This window comes from Schistocerca serialis, chromosome 2, assembly GCF_023864345.2.
Source record: "Schistocerca serialis cubense isolate TAMUIC-IGC-003099 chromosome 2, iqSchSeri2.2, whole genome shotgun sequence".
In the NCBI taxonomy this organism is placed as follows: Eukaryota; Metazoa; Arthropoda; class Insecta; order Orthoptera; family Acrididae; genus Schistocerca; species Schistocerca serialis.
Window position 1 is genome coordinate 862,287,144 of NC_064639.1, and position 21,523 is coordinate 862,308,666.

A 21,523-nucleotide genomic window follows, 5' to 3' on the forward strand; every position below is an offset into this window, starting at 1 on the left:
CCGCTCGGCCACACCGGCCGGCGAGGAGGTATTGAATAGGATTGGGGAGAAGAGAAGTTTGTGGCACAACTTGACTAGAAGAAGGGATCGGTTTGTAGGACATGTTCTGAGGCATCAAGGGATCACCAATTTAGTATTGGAGGGCAGCGTGGAGGGTAACAATTGTAGAGGGACACCAAGAGATGAATAGACTAAGTAGATTCAGAAGGATGTAGGTTGCAGTAGGTACTGGGAGATGAAGAAGCTTGCACATGATAGAGTAGCATGGAGAGCTGCATCAAACCAGTCTCAGGACTGAAGACTACAACAACAACAACAATTTTCATCATCAGTCATTGTGGTCAACAGTTTTGTTTTTACTATGAGTTCAGCTATGTACAGTATGTCAGTTCGTAATTCAGTACTAAATGCAATTATTGTGTGGGTATAATAGATCAGCATTTGTAGATCTCTCCCACAAGTCGTATCTGGCTCTCACCCTAAAAACATATGGCGGACGTACTCATCAAACGAAAGAATACTTCTCTTTGAGTCTGTGTGTGGGCAGCTGGTCACGCTCAAAGCAAAAAGGAACACGGCTGCGAGTCGGACTGGAGACGTCGCGCATCCTGTGGTTTAATCTTCCTGCGGAAAGACATCCGTCACGCCTGTCGCTGTACTGAGGCTGCGCTGCCCGTGACCCGCACTGCGAGCGTGTCCATCTCACCATCGACAGCCGACAATGCCTCTGGCGGAAGCAGCCGCGTTGATGCTGACTATAATGGTGGCGAACGACATCGCGTTGCTCGACTGTGTCTGCGGCCACCTCGCCCAACACTACGATAACCTATCCCACGACGGCGATGAACTGAACAGCATTATCAGAGGCGGTGAAAAACTGATATGGATGGCCTACTGTTCTGATGTGGGTAAGTACTCTTTCGCACAGTATGGGTTGACACTAAGCAGTCCCCCGTGCAGTTTTGAATCACTGAGCGGTGGATTGCCTGACATATGCCGTATCTCATTTTCAAACTTGTGGGTCAATGAATTTTGTCGAGCTGTTGCCAGAGAGGCGATGTCATGAAGTACGATTTAGAAAGGCTGTGTAATTGCCATCTTCGTTCAGCCCAATGCGTTATCCAGGAGTCTGAGTATAGGTGGAGGTGATAGCCTGCCAAATACGACGAGTAGTTTCTACATTACCAAATCATCTTACTGGAGATCTTGCGAGGTACATTCTCATAATAGCACCTTTCAGGTACCTCCTATAACTAGATTTTTTGCATAATTACAGAGATTCAGACATTACATACACATCATTTCAAAATGAATATAGCGATTACAAGAGGCTATAACTATTTAATACATAGCAAGGCAAGGCTTGAGAAACCCTAGAAGATGCGACTTGGGGCGGGACCCGCTACATGGGGAGCACCCTGCCTACACCGAGTCGTACAGCCCGGGGATTTCGTGGAGAAGGGGGCACCAAACTTGCCTGACTGTAATTACAGTTATTAATGACCAAAATTCTTTTTTTCCATAGGAAATGTGAGGGAATGGCCTAGGTCATTGGCCGTAATTGTAACATTTTTCCAGTCCAGAAAACTCAAATTTTGCAGAATAAATAGCTGGTAGAGGCTCTCCCGAGAGTGGCCACCAAGTGATATGAAACTACGCAGTGGGCTATGGACCACGCCACGTGACTCAGACGGTCATCAGACATGATCCTGTTGCAATCTCCGCTTTGTCTAGCAGCGTAAGTTCTTTTCCACTCACAACTGAATTACGTTTATTAATAACAGATGTATCTTACTATGAAGCTCACAGTGCTTAATTGAAACAAAGTCCGCCCCAGTAGCTGAGTGGTCAGCGTGACGGATTGCCGTCCTCTGGGCCCGGGTTCGATTCCCGGCTGGGTCGGAGATTTTCTCCGCTCAGGGACTGGGTGTTGTGTTGTGTTCATCATCATTTCATCCCCATCCGGCGTGCAGGTCGCCCAATGTGGCGCCGAATGTAATAAGACCTGCGATATGGCGGCCGGACCTGCCCCGCGAGGGGCCTCCCGGCCAATGACGCCAAACGCTCATCATCATTGAAACAAACATACTGTGAGGGCATCTTGATTTCACAGTCGACAGCGTTTAATACAAAAAGGAACTTACCATAGTGCAAGGAGATTTAAATGCTGAAGTAGGGAAGTAGGAGCTACTTAGTAAACTACTTCGCTTCATGGTTTGGGCAAAAGGAATGATCGTGGAGATCGACTGATTCAGTTCTGTCAGGAAAATAGTTTGTTGTAATCAATACCTGCTTCGAACACTATCCACGAAGGCTTTACACCTGGAACTCACCAGATGGAATGTACCGTAATCTGATAGATTATTCGTTGACCAGCTTAAGGTGGGTATCCTCAGTTAAAAACATTAAGACTCTCTCTGGTGCCGACTGGGCACCGACCGTTAGCTTCTATTCGTGCACTGAGACTAAACCTGTCAAAATGTGAAGGTGCACCTCCAAAAGCAAGAAGGTTAGAGAAAAAGTCTGAAATTGAAATTTGTGGGAATCTAAGAAACACTTTCGATCAGTCAGTTAGATCCCGTGACATACGCAGAGAAATGGAATTTTCTGAAGGAGACATTAGTTAAAACAGCTAGGAAGCAGTCAATGACAACAAAAAAGTGAAGAATAAAAATAACTGACTTACTCATGATCATTTGGCAAGATGAAGGGATTACAGGGAACTCAGCAATACCTCAAGTTATCGCTCTAATACAGAGGAACCGCTGAAGAGGCAAAACTAAATTCGACAATGAAAGATGTGGGAGAATTGAGAAACTCCGTGACTGCAATAAGACCATGTGCCTGTTCAATGAAATTAAGAAACCAACAAGATCCTTCGAGCCACGAGCTGGAAGAGCTGCGTAACGCACCAGCAGAAACGGGCGTTACTGGTCATCTTACTACATTTATCAGAAATTTTTACTCTAATAGTGGACAGTAATCATACTATGCGAAACTATTTCAAGTCCTTTTGGATCATGTAAAGAAGTTAGATAGGAGAGCATTCGGTCAATGGTTTTATTTAACATCTGTAGTAAATACGTTATAAGAAAAAGTCATCGCTGGCTGACATGTTGAGATCTGATTTGGAGGATGAAGAGTCAGTAATTTAAGATTTGTTGAGAACACCACACTTTGCGCAGAATCACATGTAGAAATGAAGGAACAACGAGGAACTACTGGGCAAAGTTAAGAGAGAAAGCGAGAAACTTGGAATGTCAATAAGAAAAACACAAAGATCATGATAATAGACAGCCACTACCAGCTACTTATCTAGTATCAGAATATGAAGAAGTTGAACACTTTGTCTACCTGTGCTCAGTGGTTCAGAAAGAGGGTGGCTCTACACAGGAAATATGACATAGGACTGTTCTGGTTAGGGATGCTGCGTCGAATATGACACTGTTTCAGAAAGATCGAGCCCTGACCACACTAAATTCAAAGTGATGAAATTTATGTTTTTTTCAGTTCTCCTTTACACATAAACACTAGCTACTAAACTCGTTTTAACGATATCTGAACACTAGGAGCAACGAAACAGTGAAAGTATTGATCGACATCTGAAGACTCAGACTCGCCACAAAAGTATGTCATTACAGGGCAGTTTCTCCAAGTATTGCCTCGGACATTTAGCACTGCCACTGACGCTGCTGATGCTGCTAGAAGATGCTGAGCCTTAATGAAGGTGCTAGACGTAGAGAACTAGAAGAAACAACTGAACATAGCTACAGACTAGAGCAGAGTGAAAACGACTGTGGAGGAGGTAGGGTTGATATAGACTCAAGCTCCATCCACTAACTTGGTGGGAATAAGTAGGAATGCTTGTACAGGAGGGGGGGGGGGGGAGGACACTAATCACTAAGTCTGGACACACGATGGGTGGTGACTCACAGAACGCATACCAACCAGTTGTTCCTCTTCCAGGAACTCTTTTTTCAGCATTAGCTAGTTCTTGGGATGGACATCGTTCACAAGGTCCACGTTCCAGGAATGTCTTTGGGAGTGTTCACCAGTCCTCCCTGGAAAATTGGTTCTCAGCTACATTACCGCCAAGGTCAGTGTCCTGGTGTTTGCCATACAACTTTTCTCGATGCCTTTGAAGCTGGTGCTTGTGTGTGGAGACAGAAAACAGAGCATTCTTTGTCGTTCTTTCTAGGCAGGTCTTTGAGGTTACCACTTCAGGTCTACTGGCTCAAACATTTCTGGGGATGGAGGGGTGATTGAATCCGGAAGACCCTCCTTCAGACAGCGTGCAGGAACTATATTGTTAGTGACTACTCTTTCCAGGAAATGTCTTTTATTCAACAAGTACAAGTCGGCAGACCCCATCAAAGTGAGATTTATTCAGTGGCCACAAGATGACGACAAAGGAGTGGTGCTTCGATTAGATTAGATTAGTTTTTCGTTCCATAGATCCGTACTGAGGAAATCCTCGTGGATGTGGAACATGTCACTTTTATTTTTTTAAGCTGAAATAACAATACTAATAGTATGAGTATATACAATACATCATTTGTTTCTATTAAAAAATTCGTCAATGGAGTAGATGGAGTTGGCCACTAGTATGTCTTTCAGGCTTCTCTTAAACTGATCTTTATTTGTAACTAAAATTTTTATGTTTGCTGGCAAATTATTGAAGATGAGTGTTCCTGAGTACTCGACCCCTTTTTGAACTAAGGCAAGTGCTTTCAAGTCCTGTATGTATGAACTGAGCTGTTTGTTGGAAAAAGAGATATATTATTTAGGGCAAATTTCATTAAGGAGTAAATATACTGAGAGGCAGTTGTTAGTATACCCAATTCTTTGAAGAGGTTTCTACAGGACGTCCGTGAATTTACTCCACAAATAATACGTATTACAAGCTTTTGGACTCTGAAAACTTTCGTTTGATTTGAAGAGTTACCCCAGGATATTATACCACATGACACTATGGAATGAAAATAGGCAAAGTATGCAAGCTTTTTCATTGTTATGTCGCCTATGTCTGCTAACACTCGAATTGCAAATACAGATTTGTTAAGGCGTTTCTGCAGTTCTGTGGTGTGCTCCTCCCAACTGAATTTATTATCAAGTTGTAATCCCAGGAATTTAAGACTGTCAACCTCTTCTAACCGCTCTTTTTCATACTTCATCCATATGCTGGGTGGAAACCTCTTACAGGTTCTGAATTGCATATAGTGAGTCTTTTCGAAGTTTAATGTCAGTGAGTTGGCTTTAAACCATTTATTAATATCTATGAAAATGTCATTATCAGATCCTTCTAGAACTACACTCGACATACTATTTATTGCAATACTTGTGTCATCTGCAAACAAAACGAACTCTGCTTCTGGCAGTGTAACTGATGAGAGATCATTAATGGACACAAGAAAAAGCAATGTCCCTAAAATGGATACTTGTGGGACACCACATGAAATTTCTTCCCATTCTGATGATGACTGATGACTTAATTTACTAGTCCCTTGCACTGACACCCTTTGTTTCCTGTTAGCGAGGTATGACTTGAACCATTTTGCAGTGCTGCCTGTGACACCATAGGATTCTAATTTATCTAAAAGAATGTTGTGGTTCACACAATCAAATGCCTTTGACAAATCACAGAAAATACCTGCTGCTTGTAATTTGTTATTCAATGAATTAAGTACATTTTCACTGTAGGTGTAAATAGCCTTCTCGATATCAGAACCCTTCAGAAATCCAAACTGTGTTCTCGATTATATGTTATTTGTGGTCAGATGGTTGAGAAGCTGCCTGTACATTACTTTTTCTAAGGTTTTTGAGAATGCTGGCAAAAGTGAAATCGGTCTGTAGTTTGATGGTATCTATTTATCCCCTTTCTTGAATAGAGGCTTAAAATCTGCATATTTTAGCCAGTCAGGAAATGTCCCAGTTATAATTGATTGGTTACACAAGTGACTTAGAATTGTACAAAACTCACAAGAACATGCCTTAATTAACTTTGTTGATATTTCATCGTAACCACTAGAATGCTTTGTTTTTAAAGATTTTATTATGGAAGTTATTTCTTTTGGTGACGTGAGTGACACATTCATGTACCTGAAGCTATTAGTAAAGGCTAGTTTCAGATATTCAAGGGCATTATTTACTGATCCTGACAATCCAATTCCATCAGTAGCGGATATAAAGTACTTGTTAAATACATTTACCACACTATACCCATCGGTTACTAATGTGTCATCTACCCTTAATGCTATTTACTCCTGTTCCTTTCTGGTTCTACCAGTCTCCTCTTTCACTATATCCCATATTGTTTTTATTTTGTTCCCTGACATTGCTATCTTCTTCTTGTAGTGCATTTGTTTAGATGTCTGAATTACGTTTTTAATATTTTACAGTATTCCTTGTATTTAGCTTAATCATCAGCGTTGGAGCTATTCTTGGTCGACAGGTACATTTTCCTTTTTGTCTTACAGGAAATCTTTATTCCTTGTGTAATCCATGGTTTTATTATAGGCTTCTGTTTAATTTGAGTCACTTTTAGAGGAAAACAGTTTTCAAACATGGTACTGACAGTGTTCATGAATTTGTTATATTTTTTATTCACGTCATGAGCACTACAACCATCTTTCCAATTTCCAATTCAGTCTTCTAAAACACTCAATTTTTGGTTGATTGACTACTCTCCGGTACTCAGATTTAGCAGTCTTGATAATCTGGTTAGAATTTACATCTAAAACAAGGATCTGCATGTCATGATCTGATAGTCCATTTATTACCGGTTTTATGTTATGATTTTGTTCCTTTGATTTGTCTATAAAATGTTATCAATGGCTGCCCTTGAGCATTTAGTGATCCTAGTTGGAAAGCTTACAGTGTGAGTTAGATTGAAAGACAACATTACTAACTGCAGTAAATGTTTCCTGGAAGATTGTATATGAAAGTCTGTATTAAAGTCACCAGCAATCAAAATTTCTTTGTTTCTGCCTATTAAATAACCCAAAAGAGGTTATAGATGATTTATGAATAGATTATAATTTCCTGCAGGTGCTCGGTAGATAGTTACTATTATATAGGTTCTGTTATGGAACTCTACTTCTGTTGCACATGCTTCTAGATGCTGCTCTAAACAGAATTTATTAATGTCAATGGCAGTTTTTAATAAATGTGGCAACTCCTCCTCCGCCCATATCTACTCTGCAGAAGTAGGAAGCTAGCTTAAATCCTGAAATGTCTAACATATCTATACCAATGGTCACTTGATGTTTAGAGAGGCAGATTATGTCAATTTGGTTAGATGAATTCATTTCATCAATACAAGTGAGTAGTTCATCAACTTTATTTCTGAGTTCCAGAATGTTCTGGTGTAATAAAGAAAACTGATACTGCATACTAATGGGATTATAACTGCTTTGGCGAAGATGAACTGGCAGTTTCTGATTACTTTGTGTTAAACATTGTTTAAATGGAGGCCGTATGTTAAAATATGACTCCTGTTCATCTGTTTTCTCAAACTGAGTGTGTCTGCCAATCTCTCTTAAAACTCGTTTTCTTTTCCCCTTTCTCATCCCAAAAAAGGCATCCCTCTGACACCTGTGACCACTGGTATTTTACCACTTGTGACAGTATCCCCCCTTAAGTTTTCTGCAATCAACCCAGACAGTTTTCCCTTTCCTACTGAGGTGAAGGCCATGCCTAGTGTAGTCCCACATATCGATAGCATCCACAGGAATCAAACCAATATGGGACCCAATATCCGTCCTAAGCAACCACTCCAACTCCAAGTTCACCCTCCCGACGGAAGAGTTAAAATGAGGCCGATCATGGCGTCTCAACACAGACACACACAGATATGTCTGGACAGAATTTATTTACTGTTACGATTGTGACGTGTAGCAGTGTAATTGCATGTAGTGAATTGTTGGTGATAACGACAATTTCGCGGTTGTATTGCACGAGCTGTCGCAAAAAGCGACCTATTTTAATATTTAAGTAATTCTTGACATGTTGATAATTTTTTGAAGTATTTTACAACACTTGCCCTACGAAAATTAAATAAACAGCGAAGAATACGAGCTTTTTCCACCAAATGGAGAGCTTCACAGACATGTCTCTCAGAAATTGATTAAATAAAGAATATGCATTTTAATTTTACAAATAAACAATGTATCAGAATGAGATTTTCACTCTGCAGCGGAGTGTGTACTGATATGAAACTTCCTGGCAGATTAAAACTGTGTGCCGGACCGAGACGCGAACTCGGGATCTTTGCCTTTCGCGGGCAAGTGCTCTACCAACTGAGATACCCAAACACGACTCACGCCCCGTCCAAACAGCTTTACTTTTGCCAGTACCTCGTCTCCTACCTTCCAACCTTAACAGTAGCTCTTCTGCGAATCTTGCAGAACTAGCACTCCTGAAAGAAAGGGTATTGCGGAGACATGGCTTAGCCACAGCCTGGGGGATGTTTCCAGAATGAGATTTTCACTCTGCAGCGGAGTGTGCGCTGATATGAAACTTCCTGGCAGATTAAAACTGTGTGCCGGACCGAGATTCGAACTCGGGACCTTTGCCTTTGACGGTCAAGTGCTCTACCAACTGAGCTACCCAAGCACGGCTGATGCCCCGTCCTCACAGCTTTACTTCTGCCAGTACCTCGTCTCCTACCTTCCAAACTTAACAGTAGCTAAGCCATGTCTCCGCAATATCCTTTCTTTCAGGACTGCTAGTTCTGCAAGGTTCGCAGAAGAGCTTCTGTTAAGTCTGGAAGGTAGGAGACGAGGTACTGGCAGAAGTAAAGCTGTTTGGATGGGGCGTGAGTCGTCCTTGGGTATCTCAGTTGGTAGAGCACTTGCCCACGAAAGGCAAAGATCCCGAGTTCGAGTCTCGGTTCGGCACACAGATTTAATCTGCCAGAAATTTTAAACAATATATCCTCTGCTATGTAATTGAGACTGATTTCAATTTGTGTCAGGGTATCCTCCCAGTCGAACAGCTAAGTAGAAACTGAGATAATTTTCTCGCCAATTTTTTTCTGGGAGCGGCGGGGGCGGGGCTGGGGAGGCGAGGTGTAAATCGGGATGGGGGGGGGGGGGAGGCTGGGGATTTTGCCGAGGGACAGGAATCCTCCAGTGGGGTGAGGATTTCCTAGAGGGGGAGGGTTCAATTAAAACATCAATATAATTAATTAATTTAATATCAGAATTGCGCCAGACCTCTCTTTATTCCCCTACTAAACGATACAATGACGCCGGGCAGTGAGTGTCCTTGGGGACAATGAATACGACCGGAAAACCTTCACCCACCTTGGGGTCTCCAGACTTGTATTTATCCATTGGGATGCTGAAATCAGAACAAGGAGTCATCTGAAGAAACTGCGTCGAGACGGTGTCCCGCCACTGACTGTGTGCGCTTCCATCGCCTGACGCATCGAGGGAAGTCACGACAACGGTCGCTGTGCCGAGAGTCAACTCGAGTGCCGATCATTTGCCTGTCGAAACACGTGTTACACCTTGTGCCACGTGGACGTTTGTTGACTGCCGTTTTCATGCTGTCGCAAATTCAGGGGCGATTAGTGTTGGTGTAGGCAGAAGTAGTCAATGAAAACCTGTTTGAGCAGTCAGTGTGTAAACCTCGAGCTGAATGAACAATGTTTTTCAGATGGATATAAGCTGGTCACACAGTGCGAGGCCTTCAAGACACCGTCCGCCGCGTTGCCTATTGTTACGCGTCTGGCGCAGAGCAGCTGGAGGGACAGACAGCTGCCGCACGCGGAGCAGCAGCTGTGCGTTGAGTTGTTGGTGGCGATGCGCCGCCTCACGCTGCGGGAGGCCAGCCAAGTAGCCTTCGCCCTCCCGTGTGTCGTCCCCGCCGACTGCCTCGACTCCTGCCCAGTACAGGGGTACGTATGTCACAACCACTAACGCCACATCTGACGCTCTTCTCCTCCTCCTTAACCTGTTCTGTATTCTCTAACCTGCTTTTCCTGTTTTCCGAGACTAATATTTGTCATTAAGCACTCCTGATGACACACCGGTAAGCAACTCAGTCCCTCTTGACAGCGTCTTTAGTGATGACAGCGGCCACTCAGCAGTCGACGAACGTGCCTCGAGGCAGACTTCCCGCTCCACTATCTGTCTCCGTAGGTTGCTGAAGGAGGCTCTTAACGCTTTGAAGGTGATGTTCAGAAAGTGAAGTCAGTTACTGTTTTGCCGAAAGAGACAGCTAACTTTATTAAAACTGAATGTAGATCACTATTTTGCAGCCATGGAAATTTGTGGATAGGTCTTACGTGACCAAACTGCGAAGGTCATCGGTTCCTAAGCTTACGTACTACTTAATCTAAATTAAACTAACTTACGCTAAAGACAACACAGACACTCATTCGAACCTCCGACGGGGGAGCCGCGCGGACAGTGGCAAGATGCATTAGGTCGCGCGGCTACCCTGCGTGGCTTGCAGCCATGTTATCGACAATTATTGAAAGTAAACTGTTGTTAAAGATGACATCAGAAGTGCTATACTGGGACGTCGTTGGCACCTCTAACTCAGTCGCAAAGTCAACACAAAACTCCAGTAAGTACGAGGGTGAGTCAAACGAAAACCTTAAATTTGTATTAACAAATCGGAATTTCGCGCCGTTATCGTGTAAGTTGGTAAGCGGGCTACAAACAGCGTGCAGAATGGCCAGTAGGTGGCAGCATAGTGCAGATGCACACATACCGTCGCAGTATCACTATAAAGATGGCCGCCACACTTGCGACTTGCACCATGGGAGAGCAGCGTTCTGCTATTCGGTTTTTGCGTAGTAAAGGTGTGAAACCTATTGAAATTCATCGACAAATAAAGGTTCAGTACGGTGATGCATGTTTGTCACATCAGCAAGTCTACGAATTTAGGAGGAAATTCGCAAATGGTATGACTTCCGTTGAAGATGCTCTTTGTCCAGGTCAGGCACAAAGAGTTGTGACTCCATAGAACATTGCAGCAGTTGAAGCCATAGTTAAGGAAAACCACCTGGTGACACTGAATGGCATTGCAGCGTGTTTCCAGGGTCAGCACACCACATTATCATGATGTGCTCCAGTTTTACAAAGTGTCTGCAAGATGGGTGCCACGGCAGCTGACCTCTGAAATGAGAGAACGACGTGTTGATGCTTGTGAAGAACTTCTTCGGCACTTTGAACGAGAAGGTGATGGCTTCCTTGCAAGAATCGTTACTGGGGACGAAACCTGGGTTCACCTCCACCAACAGGAAATGAAGGAAGCGAGCAAGGGATGGCGCCATTCCTCATCACGAAAACCAAAGAAGTTTCGAACAGAACCATCAGCAGGGAAGGTTATGCTGACACTCTTTTGGGACGAAAAAAGCGTCATTTTAGAGCATTACATGCCTAGAGGGACCACTGTCATCAGTGCATCATACACAAATCTCCTAAAAAATCATCTGCTGCCTGCAATCAAATCAAAGCGACGTGGATTGCTGTCAGCAGGTGTCCTGCAACATGACAATGCAATGCCCCACACCACCCGTACAACAGTTGCAACAATCACAGACCTGGATTTTGAGTGCCACCAGACCTTGCCCCAAGTGATTTCCATATGTCTGAAACACTCAAAGACGCAATGGGAGGAAAGAAGTTCTGTTCTGATGAAGAGGTACGCCACGCGGTGCATGAGTGGTTGCGCGGACTACCAAAAGAATTTTTTTCCAAAAGAATTTATGCACTTCATAGGCGCTGGAGGACTTGACCTGAGGGTGGGGGAGATTATGTTGAAAAATGATACAGCATTGTACCACTTCTGCAGAATAACTAATATTTAAAAAAGATATTTAAGCTTTTCATATGACTCACCCTCGTAAATTAATTATGATGGAGAAAAAAAACAACCCGAGGGTCAAAACTCTGCACCGTGAGACAGATACTAAAGTTACACGTTGCCTGCTGTACACACATCATTATGTTATGGTAAGATAATCATCTAGAAGCCAGCTATTGATTGAAGCATCAAGCTAAGACATTCCAGTGTCACCATCCCTACCTTTGATAACGCAGTCAGTTCAGTGAGGGAAGAGTACTGAAAATTCATTGACATACCCCATATCGCCCTGAAACCATTTATTAGCAATAAGAAGCCGTAGAGCCGCCAGTGTCCAGGACTCTTTATCTGCCGTGTTGCAGCCACTGTTCCAAATAGTACCGCGGATTGTCTGCAGCATTAAGGTTAGGGGAAATGGCGTGCTCGTCTGGTCGCGATGCCGTGCCCGAGTGTTCGCCAGCCCGGGAACATATGCGTGCAGCACTGCGAAATCGCCTGTTGTCATCTTGCAGGACTGGAGTTTCCGGATTGTTCTCTTGAGGAATATTTGGTCAGCGAGAATGCTGGAATGAACGTCCCGGTTCAAACAGTCCACGGGTGTACTGCCGGACCATAGTGTCCAACAGACACAATATTTCGGCGATAAGACATGATGCCATATCAGATGCGCTGACGAACTGAGGTCCTGAGGGATCTAGTTGCATGCGACAGTCCATTTCGTAAATCATCAGGAAACGCAATATCTCGAGGTCCACAGCGTCAAATATATGTCGAGAATACCAAATTTCACGCAGTACCTTTTACCACGGACAACGACCGAGAGCAGCGACGTATGCACAGAGTTGTCAGAGCCAACGGACACGCAACGTTTCGTAAAATAATCGCAGAAATCAATGTAGGACGTACGACGAACGTGTACTTCAGGATAGTGCAGCGAAATTTGGCGTTAATGAAATACGGCAGCAGACGATCGACGCGAGTGCCTTTGGTAACAGCTTGACGCCGATTGCAGCGCCTCTCCAGGGCTCGTGACCTTACCGGTTGGACCGAATGATGGTAGGGTTTGAGTGTGGCGCAGACCCTACGCTGCCATGGCCCCAAGTTGCCAATGAGGCATGTGCAAGCTGTTGGTGGCTCCGCAATGGCGTGAGCAGTGTGTATATGGAATGGACTGGGGTCCTCTGCTCCCATTATGTTCGGCTACTTGCATGTCATTTGCAGCCGTTGCTGGGCTTCATGTTACCAAACAACGATGTAATGACACCGAGCCAAAACTGATTTCAAAACCATTCTCGACAGTTCTAGAGAAAGATTTGGTGATCCATATCGCCCGACGTCAATCCAGTCTAACATTTATGGGACATAATCGAGAGATCTGTCAGCGCAGAAAGTCCTGCACCGGCAAGACCTTAGTAATTATGGCCTGGTGTCGAGGCAGTGCGGCAGAGTATTTATGCAGTGGACTTCCAACGACTTGTTGAGTACGTGCCACGTCGGGTTGTATCATTATGTCAGGCAGGAGGAGGTCCGACACGATATTTGGGGGAATCCCAAGACTTCTGTTATCTCAGTGCACATGCGTACCGCAAAGAGAACGATTAACTGCCCGATCAAGGAACAGAAGAGCAGTTGTGAAGTAGGAAACACGGATAAATCATCACAAGCAGGACACGCCTTTGCATTAGAGAACCACCTAATTCATATGTCCGATGCTTTAGTTTTATAAAGATCCAGTCATTACTATGCTAGCATGTACAGACAGGCTATGGAAATTCAGAAGCAAAAAATCAGATTTAACGGAAAAGAAGAAGTATTAAAATGAGACAAGTTGTTGCAATTAGTGCTGAAAAAAGCAGACAGCATTAACTCTGCGCCACTACACGCGGCGTAACACATTCGGTCCGACTCGGCAAACGTAAGCAGCTGTATGATGACGTCACGACCCGACGGTTGAGTGAATACGTATAAATTGTTGGGACTGGAGAGCCTGCTTAAATTTGAAGGTGATGTCTTAGTCTTCATAGCCTCTGATGATGTCTCCAGTATTTGTAAGAGGAAACGCTAGGTAGAGGAACGTGGCTTTGGCCAATGCATTATGTCCACAAAACAAACTTCACCAAGGGCTCAAGAATCGGCCGTGAATGCCTGCGTTGTAGGCTCTGCTTCTACTTTGTGGTGTTGTTGCTAAATTTACATCTGAGAGTAAATAGAAGATGAATGGGAATTTTGTGATTAGTCTTCCTATGCGGAATACCCTCTAATCTCAACTCTGAAATCACCACATAAGAATGTGCTGCGAATGGACAGTACTGCTTGTTGTTTTTATATCTACGTCCACACTCTACCGATCAGTAAGAGTTGCGAGGAAGACGTTATGTTTCATGTTTCCAAATACACCACTGGAGAGTGAAAAATTAACATCCTACAACAATGTTTCAACACGAATGAAGTTCGGTTGTACACATACATCGGTATCCCAATATTTACCGTAATTGGGCGAATAGAATTTCTAGAAAAAAAAATGTCAGCCTATCAAGACTCCTACAAAAATGAAGGTTGTGCTTTGTGTGGTCACTGTCTAAAACGCATTGGGAGGCCCATCACCGGGCAGAAAGCACTCCTACACACCCCTTCTGCCAGCACAGATTTCAAGCCACCACACAGGCAACATGCCAGATAGTTGGGGTAAGGATTTCTACTGCCAACCAAACTGCTCATGACAAGTTTTACACCACCTTCATAACTGGGAACTTTAATGCATTTGCCTTCTTTTCTGCTAATTTTACTTCTTATTCTTTAGTTTTTTTAATCAGTCTTGTTTGATGCCACCCGCCAATGATTCCTCTCCTGCACCAACCTCTTCATCTCACAGTAGCACAGGTAACCTACGTCCTCAATTACTTACCCTGTGTGTTCCATCCTCCTCCTTTCTCTACATTTATACCCTCTACAGCTCCATTTAGCAGCAATGAGATTACTCCCTAATGTCTCAGCACACGTTTTGCCATCCATCACTTCTTCTTCCACATGTTCCCCTCACACTTCACCAGTCCACTTAATACTCAGCATCCTCCTACAGCAGCACATTCACAACACTTCAGTTCTCTTCATTTCCGATTTTCCCACAGTCCGCAATTCACTAGCATACAATTCTTTGTTCCAGGCGTAAATTCTCGGAAATTTCTTCTTCCGATTAAGGCCATATTTACCTATGCTAGTCCACTTTTTATGTCCTTCTTTCCTCCGTCATCTGTTATTCACGTTCATGTTCAGAAAAAGGAGAACACTTTGAAGAACTAGGGACAGGCTGTTCATATTCACAGGACATGTACTTCAGTATGTTCTGCAGAAATGATTAGCATTTCAGTCACCTCGGTTCACCACGTGTCCTGTTGCGTATTAGGCACAGGGTCTGCCATGGGCCCTCATAACTACACTCCTGGAAATTGAAATAAGAACACCGTGAATTCATTGTCCCAGGAAGGGGAAACTTTATTGACACATTCCTGGGGTCAGATACATCACATGATCACACTGACAGAACCACAGGCACATATACACAGGCAACAGAGCATGCACAATGTCGGCACTAGTACAGTGTATATCCACCTTTCGCAGCAATGCAGGCTGCTATGCTCCCATGGAGACGATCGTAGAGATGCTGGATGTAGTCCTGTGGAACGACTTGCCATGCCATTTCCACCTGGCGCCTCAGTTGGACATGCGTTCGTGCTGGACGTGCAGACCGCGTGAGACGACGCTTCATCCAGTCCCAAACATGCTCAATGGGGGACAGATCCGGAGATCTAGCTGGCCAGGGAAGTTGACTTACACCTTCTAGAGCACGTTGGGTGGCACGGGATACATGCGGACGTGCATTGTCCTGTTGGAACAGCAAGTTCCCATGCCGGTCAAGGAATCGTAGAACGATGGGTTCGATGACGGTTTGGATGTACCGTGCACTATTCAGTGTCCCCTCGACGATCACCAGTGGTGTACGGCCAGTGTAGGAGATCGCTCCCCACACCATGATGCCGGGTGTTGGCCCTGTGTGCCTCGGTCGTATGCAGTCCTGATTGTGGCGCTCACCTGCACGGTGCCAAACACGCATACGACCATCATTGGCACCAAGGCAGAAGCGACTCTCATCGCTGAAGACGACACGTCTCCATTCGTCCCTCCATTCACGCCTGTCGCGACACCACTGGAGGCGGGCTGCACGATGTTGGGGCGTGAGCGGAAGACGGCCTAACGGTGTGCGGGACCGTAGCCCAGCTTCATGGAGACGGTTGCGAATGGTCCTCGCCGATACCTCAGGAGCAACAGTGTCCCTAATTTGCTGGGAAGTGGCGGTGCGGTCCCCTACGGCACTGCGTAGGACCCTACGGTCTTGGCGTGCATCCGTGCGTCGCTGCCGTCCGGTCCCAGGTCGACGGGCACGTGCACCTTCCGCCGACCACTGGCGACAACATCGATGTACTGTGGAGACCGCACGCCCCACGTGTTGAGCAATTCGGCGGTACGTCCACCCGGCCTCCCGCTTGCCCACTATACGCCCTCGCTCAAAGTCCGTCAACTGCACATACGGTTCACGTCCACGCTGTCGCGGCATGCTACCAGTGTTAAAGACTGCGATGGAGCTCCGTATGCCACGGCAAACTGGCTGACACTGACGGCGGCGGTGCACAAATGCTGCGCAGCTAGCGCCATTCGACGGCCAACACCGCGGTTCCTGGTGTGTCCACTGTGCCGTGCGTGTGATCATTGCTTGTACAGCCCTCTCGCAGTGTCCGGAGCAAGTATGGTGGGTCTGACACACCGGTGTCAATGTGTTCTTTTTTCCATTTCCAGGAGTGTAGTTCAATGCGTGATGGTATCGACGCGAATGGCGTCCTGTGGTATAAGCATCCTTGCTGCATTCACCTGGTTCGAACACCTGGTTCCAAAGTTTATCTGTGGTGGTCGGCATTGGGTCAAAGCGCTGCACCTGTCGTTTCACCACGTCCCACACGTTTTCGATTGGTGACAAGTCTTGTGGGCCAGGGCAAAAGGCTGACATCCTGTGACACTGAGAAGGTACGTGTTTGCGCAGTAACAGCATGAGGTAGTGTACTGTCTTCCTGAAAACTGGCGCCTGGTATGTTGTGCAGAAAGGGTATGGCTACTGGTCGCAGGATATCGTTGACGTAGGCACAGTTGTCACAGTGTACCTCACGGGCACTAACTGTGCTTTGGGATTGTCCCCGCCAGCACTACGTACCGTAAGACCTTGATCTGGCGCAGTATGTATTGTGCGAATGCAGTCGTTCTGATGCAGCTCCACCTGTCTGCTGCGAAACAAAATATGGCTATCGTTTTCAAACAAACACAACCTGAATTCGTCGGAAGCACTATACGATACCATTCCTGTCCCCAGTCACGACGTTCCATACACCACTGCTGTCTAGTTTGTTTCTACACTATCCGCAAAGGTAGGTGGAGAAGTGTACGATGCGCACATAGCCCATGCAGCATAAACGGCGACGCACTGTAACACTTAATAGTGTACTATGTGTTAGAGCGTTTTACTGTTGCGCAAGAGCCGAGGAGGACGCTGATTTCTCCTGCAATGCCATTCGGTTGAGGTGTCGATCTTATCGAGGGGGGGGGGGGGGGGTGGTCTGCATGGTGTGACCTGACCCACCTCGTCGTATTCTACGACCTTCCCTGAACGCTTCTGCACACACACGTTGCACTGCCGAAACACTTCGTCGCCCACGAGCAGCAATTTCCGTGATGGGTACGTCACAGGCTCTAGTGCCATTAATGCGCCCTCTTTTAAAATCACTGATTTCACGGTATGATTAGCGCATACGTGTGCGAGGCATCCTGCACATCTGCTCAAGTAACACTGATCCATTACCTTCGGTTTATAGTGAGAACTAGAGCTTTAGGCGCACATTACTGGTAGTTGGCATTGCACCGCGATATCGATGTTGATCTCGAACCTGCGGACCGACATGGTTCATATGCTAATCATTTCTGGCGAACATACTAATGTACATGTCCGGTGAACATCAACGTCTTATCTCTAATCGTTCAAGTGTACTGTTTTTTTCTGAACATTGTATTCCTCAGTAATCTGAATTCTGCTGCTTCTATTTTTCGGTTTACTGTCAATTCATATTCCTTGCTCATTTGTCTGTTTATTCAGGTCAACAGCCCTGTAATTCTTCTTCACCTTCAATGAGGATAGCAATTCCATCAGCGAATCTCATCATTGATATCCTTTCACTCTGAATTTTAATCGGACTGCTAAGCTTCCTTTCTTTTCTTCATTCCTTTTTTGACGCACACATTGAACAGCAGTGGTGAAAGATGACATAATTTTCTTACTTACTTACCTACTTTTCAATCGAAGCACTTTGTTTCTGGCCTTCCCCTCTTATTGTTATTTCCTGGTTCTGGTAAATGTTGCATATCACCCCTCTTTCCCCATAGCACACTCTCATGTTCCCCATAACACCTTGCACCGTTTTTCACTGTCGCCTATGAAAAGTCTAAATTTTTCTCCAGATTTTCTTCTACTACAAAGAGCAACGTGAGGACTGACTCTTCGCTGCCTTAATTATTCCTAAAGTCAAACCGATCGTCATCTAACAGAGCCTCAGTGTTTTCCATTCTTCTGTATTTAGATCTTGTCAGCAGCATGGGTGCATGTTCTCTTAACCTGATAGTTCACTCACTTGTTTGCTCTTGGTATCTCCGAAATCGTGTGTACGATATTGCTCTGAAAGTCTGATGGTGTGTTGCCAGTCTCACAGATTTTACAGACCAACTTCAGTAGTTGTCATTTCTCCTAATGTTTCCAATGAAAAGTCACCGCCCCTTCTGCCTTGTTTGACTTCAAGTCTTCCTAAGCTGTATTAAACTGTGGCTCTATTACTGGAGAGTCTACGCCTTACAAATGGCTCCAAGTTTTCTTTTAAGGCATCATCAGACAAGACTTTACCCTCCTGCTGATCTTCAATATACTCATTTACCTATCCGCTCTCACCTTTGCGTTTAACAGCGGAATTCCCGGTGTACTCTTAACGGCATCCTTCATCTTTAATTTCACCAAAGACTTTTTTCACTTTCTTGTATGCTGAGTTGGTCCTTCCGATAATCATGTGCTTTTAGTTTTCTTCACACTTTTCCTGCTGCCATTTCGCCTAAGGTGCCCTACACTTCTCAGTGATATCATTCCTAGCTGATTAATACCGCTGTAGTCCTGCCTTTTCCTGAACATTTTTGTACTCCTTTCTTCGCAATTACTAGCTGAAATGTCTTACAGAACTCAATTAGTCTTAGCGTTTCTCATTCCTACTATGGAGCCTACATTGTCCAGCAACTCTCTCTTCTGTATCTTCCACTATAACCGCGTTCTACCCACTGATCAGTATTAGGTTTCCATCTCCCTTCACACGCTGAATTAATCTTTCAGTATCCTCATACACTTCCTCTATCTCTTCATCATCTGCTTGCGACGTCGGCATGTATACCTGAACTAATATGGTCGGTGTTGGTTTGCGTCGAATCTGATGAGAAGTACCGTTATCACTGAACTGTTCACGGCAGGTCACTCTCTGCCCTACCATCCTATTCATAACAAATTCTACTCACGTAATACCTGATGTTAGCCTATAACCGTCTGACCCGAAATCGTTATCACCAGAGTGACCCCCACTGTACTTAGTCTCAGCCTCTGCACTTACATTTACAGATATTCTAGCTTCTCCATCACGTTCAAACGTCGGAAAATCCACATCCTGACATGTAGTATGTTAATTTTCATTGTTTGTTTAGTCTTATTCTCATCGTTATTTCTCCTTTGACTATCTCCCCTCCCTTCGCCCCCACCCCCCAGAGCAATGAATGGGGGACCAATCTGGAATATTTTCCCAATGGAGAGATTATCATGACACTTCTACATTTACATCCCTCATGTGGTGTGGGAAACGCAAGAACTGGAGAAGTGGCAAGTTTTGTTTAGCTTTCACTCTCCTGTTCTAGAAAATACAATCGAGTATCAACTATAATTTTTTACATCAAGTAACTCCATTTTAATTTGATAGGTTGAACGACACTGCATGGAACGTGGAGACGCTGAAAACGGATCATCTGAGGGTTACAGTGCTCTCGCGGTTACTGCACGCCTTTCGGCGCATCGCAAAAGCCATAGAAACCAGGGACCACTGTTATATCGAACATATTATAGATCTGCAGCGCTTTAAGAAAACTGGTGAGTGTCTTACTTATAAGCGTATTATTATTATTATTATTGAAGCGTACCGTTCTCTGTAATGTGTAATACCAAGGAAACCTCGTCTAAGAAGGCGAACACGTAGATTATGAGCTGTGCCGCACCTGACAACAGTGTGTTAAACGGGGTACACAGGAAACAACAAACTTGGAAGTAAACGATAAACATACTGCGGAAAAAAATAAATACCTGATGATAACGAGACTGCATCTGAAGTTCCTGTCAGACCTAACAGTAAACTCGAACGTTGAGGACTAATTGCAGCTGATGTCAGATGACCACGTCGGACAGAAATTTGGCCACCCCTAGGAGAGATCTCGCCAACACCGCAGTGCAATACTCCGCCCTCAGACTGGCAGAGGCGTGACTTCGACAAGGAACAGGGGCTACAAGTTTCTCCACATCCAGTTTCAGTCATCAACAGATCCCACAGAGCCGCCAGGTTCTGGGGTTGTTCATGGCTGCGTCCACACTCCGACCCCAGACATTTTCCGTGAGATTAAGATCGGCTGGCTTAACGGGACAGTAGAAACTTGACAGGACTCATTAGAGGTAGTCAAGCCGGAGACGTGAACACGCGGCCCTGCGAACGCGGTTGTTGTCTCGGAAGGATACGCGGAGTGTGAATGTTGTGTAACGACAACCAGTCGCTTTTTTGAATAGTTATTTATTAGTCCATGAACCGGTTTTCGAACCTTTTCAGATTCATCTTCAGACGATTTTCTGGAAGTTACATCACTATTTCTGTCATAAATCCGAGTGCTGGCTCTGTGACAAGAAGACAGAACACGCTTTAATGCTACGCCTTGAATATTGTTTATCCGTAGATATGGATGAGAGTGTAGAGCAAGTCCAGAATTAAAGGTTACTGTGTCATGTGATGCGATCCGCACTGCAGATACACAAAAGTTCTACGCAAAGCTCCGAAACAGAGCCTTTTAAGAGTCCCACCCACTGTCGTTCTGATAACAGGACGATTCAGAAAGGTGCAGTCTGTTTCTTCCAAAATTTCTAGACCTTTGAAGCCATCTGGTGTCGCACGAAGTTTGTGAGGACCCGCTACAAGACGCAGACCCCGGCAGAACAGCAACATGAATCGAAAGACGGTAGCAATAGACCCCGTGTTCTCACAAATACGTTAACGTCGATTACAAACAATAGCGCATTTTGACACAGTTTGTTCATTTATTTACTTATTTATGGATTTACTTCACGAGGTAAAGTTAGGGCACTTAAATCTAACCACATATCTTCAGTGAGGCAACATTACAACTTGGATACTACATGACCAGCATAAAACGATAATAATATTAATAATAATAAGAGAGACATATTGAATATATGGAGTTTAACAAAAAAATTCTATATTACGTTTTTATATCAAAATACACATACTATTAAAATTTTGACTCTGTATCT

The 21,523-nt window shown here is 44.6% G+C and overlaps 1 protein-coding gene across 1 annotated transcript in view; it reads left to right on the forward strand.

The window, feature by feature from the left end:
* The first annotated feature begins 704 nt into the window (after window positions 1-704).
* Window positions 705-21,523, forward strand: part of LOC126458166 (uncharacterized) — a 189,411-nt gene continuing 168,592 nt past the window's right edge. The window contains exons 1-3 of the mRNA XM_050095034.1: window positions 705-908; window positions 9,661-9,901; window positions 19,917-20,083. Coding sequence (XP_049950991.1) covers window positions 722-908; window positions 9,661-9,901; window positions 19,917-20,083 — 595 coding nt within the window. The 5' untranslated portion in view covers window positions 705-721. The remainder of the gene's footprint in view (window positions 909-9,660; window positions 9,902-19,916; window positions 20,084-21,523) is intronic.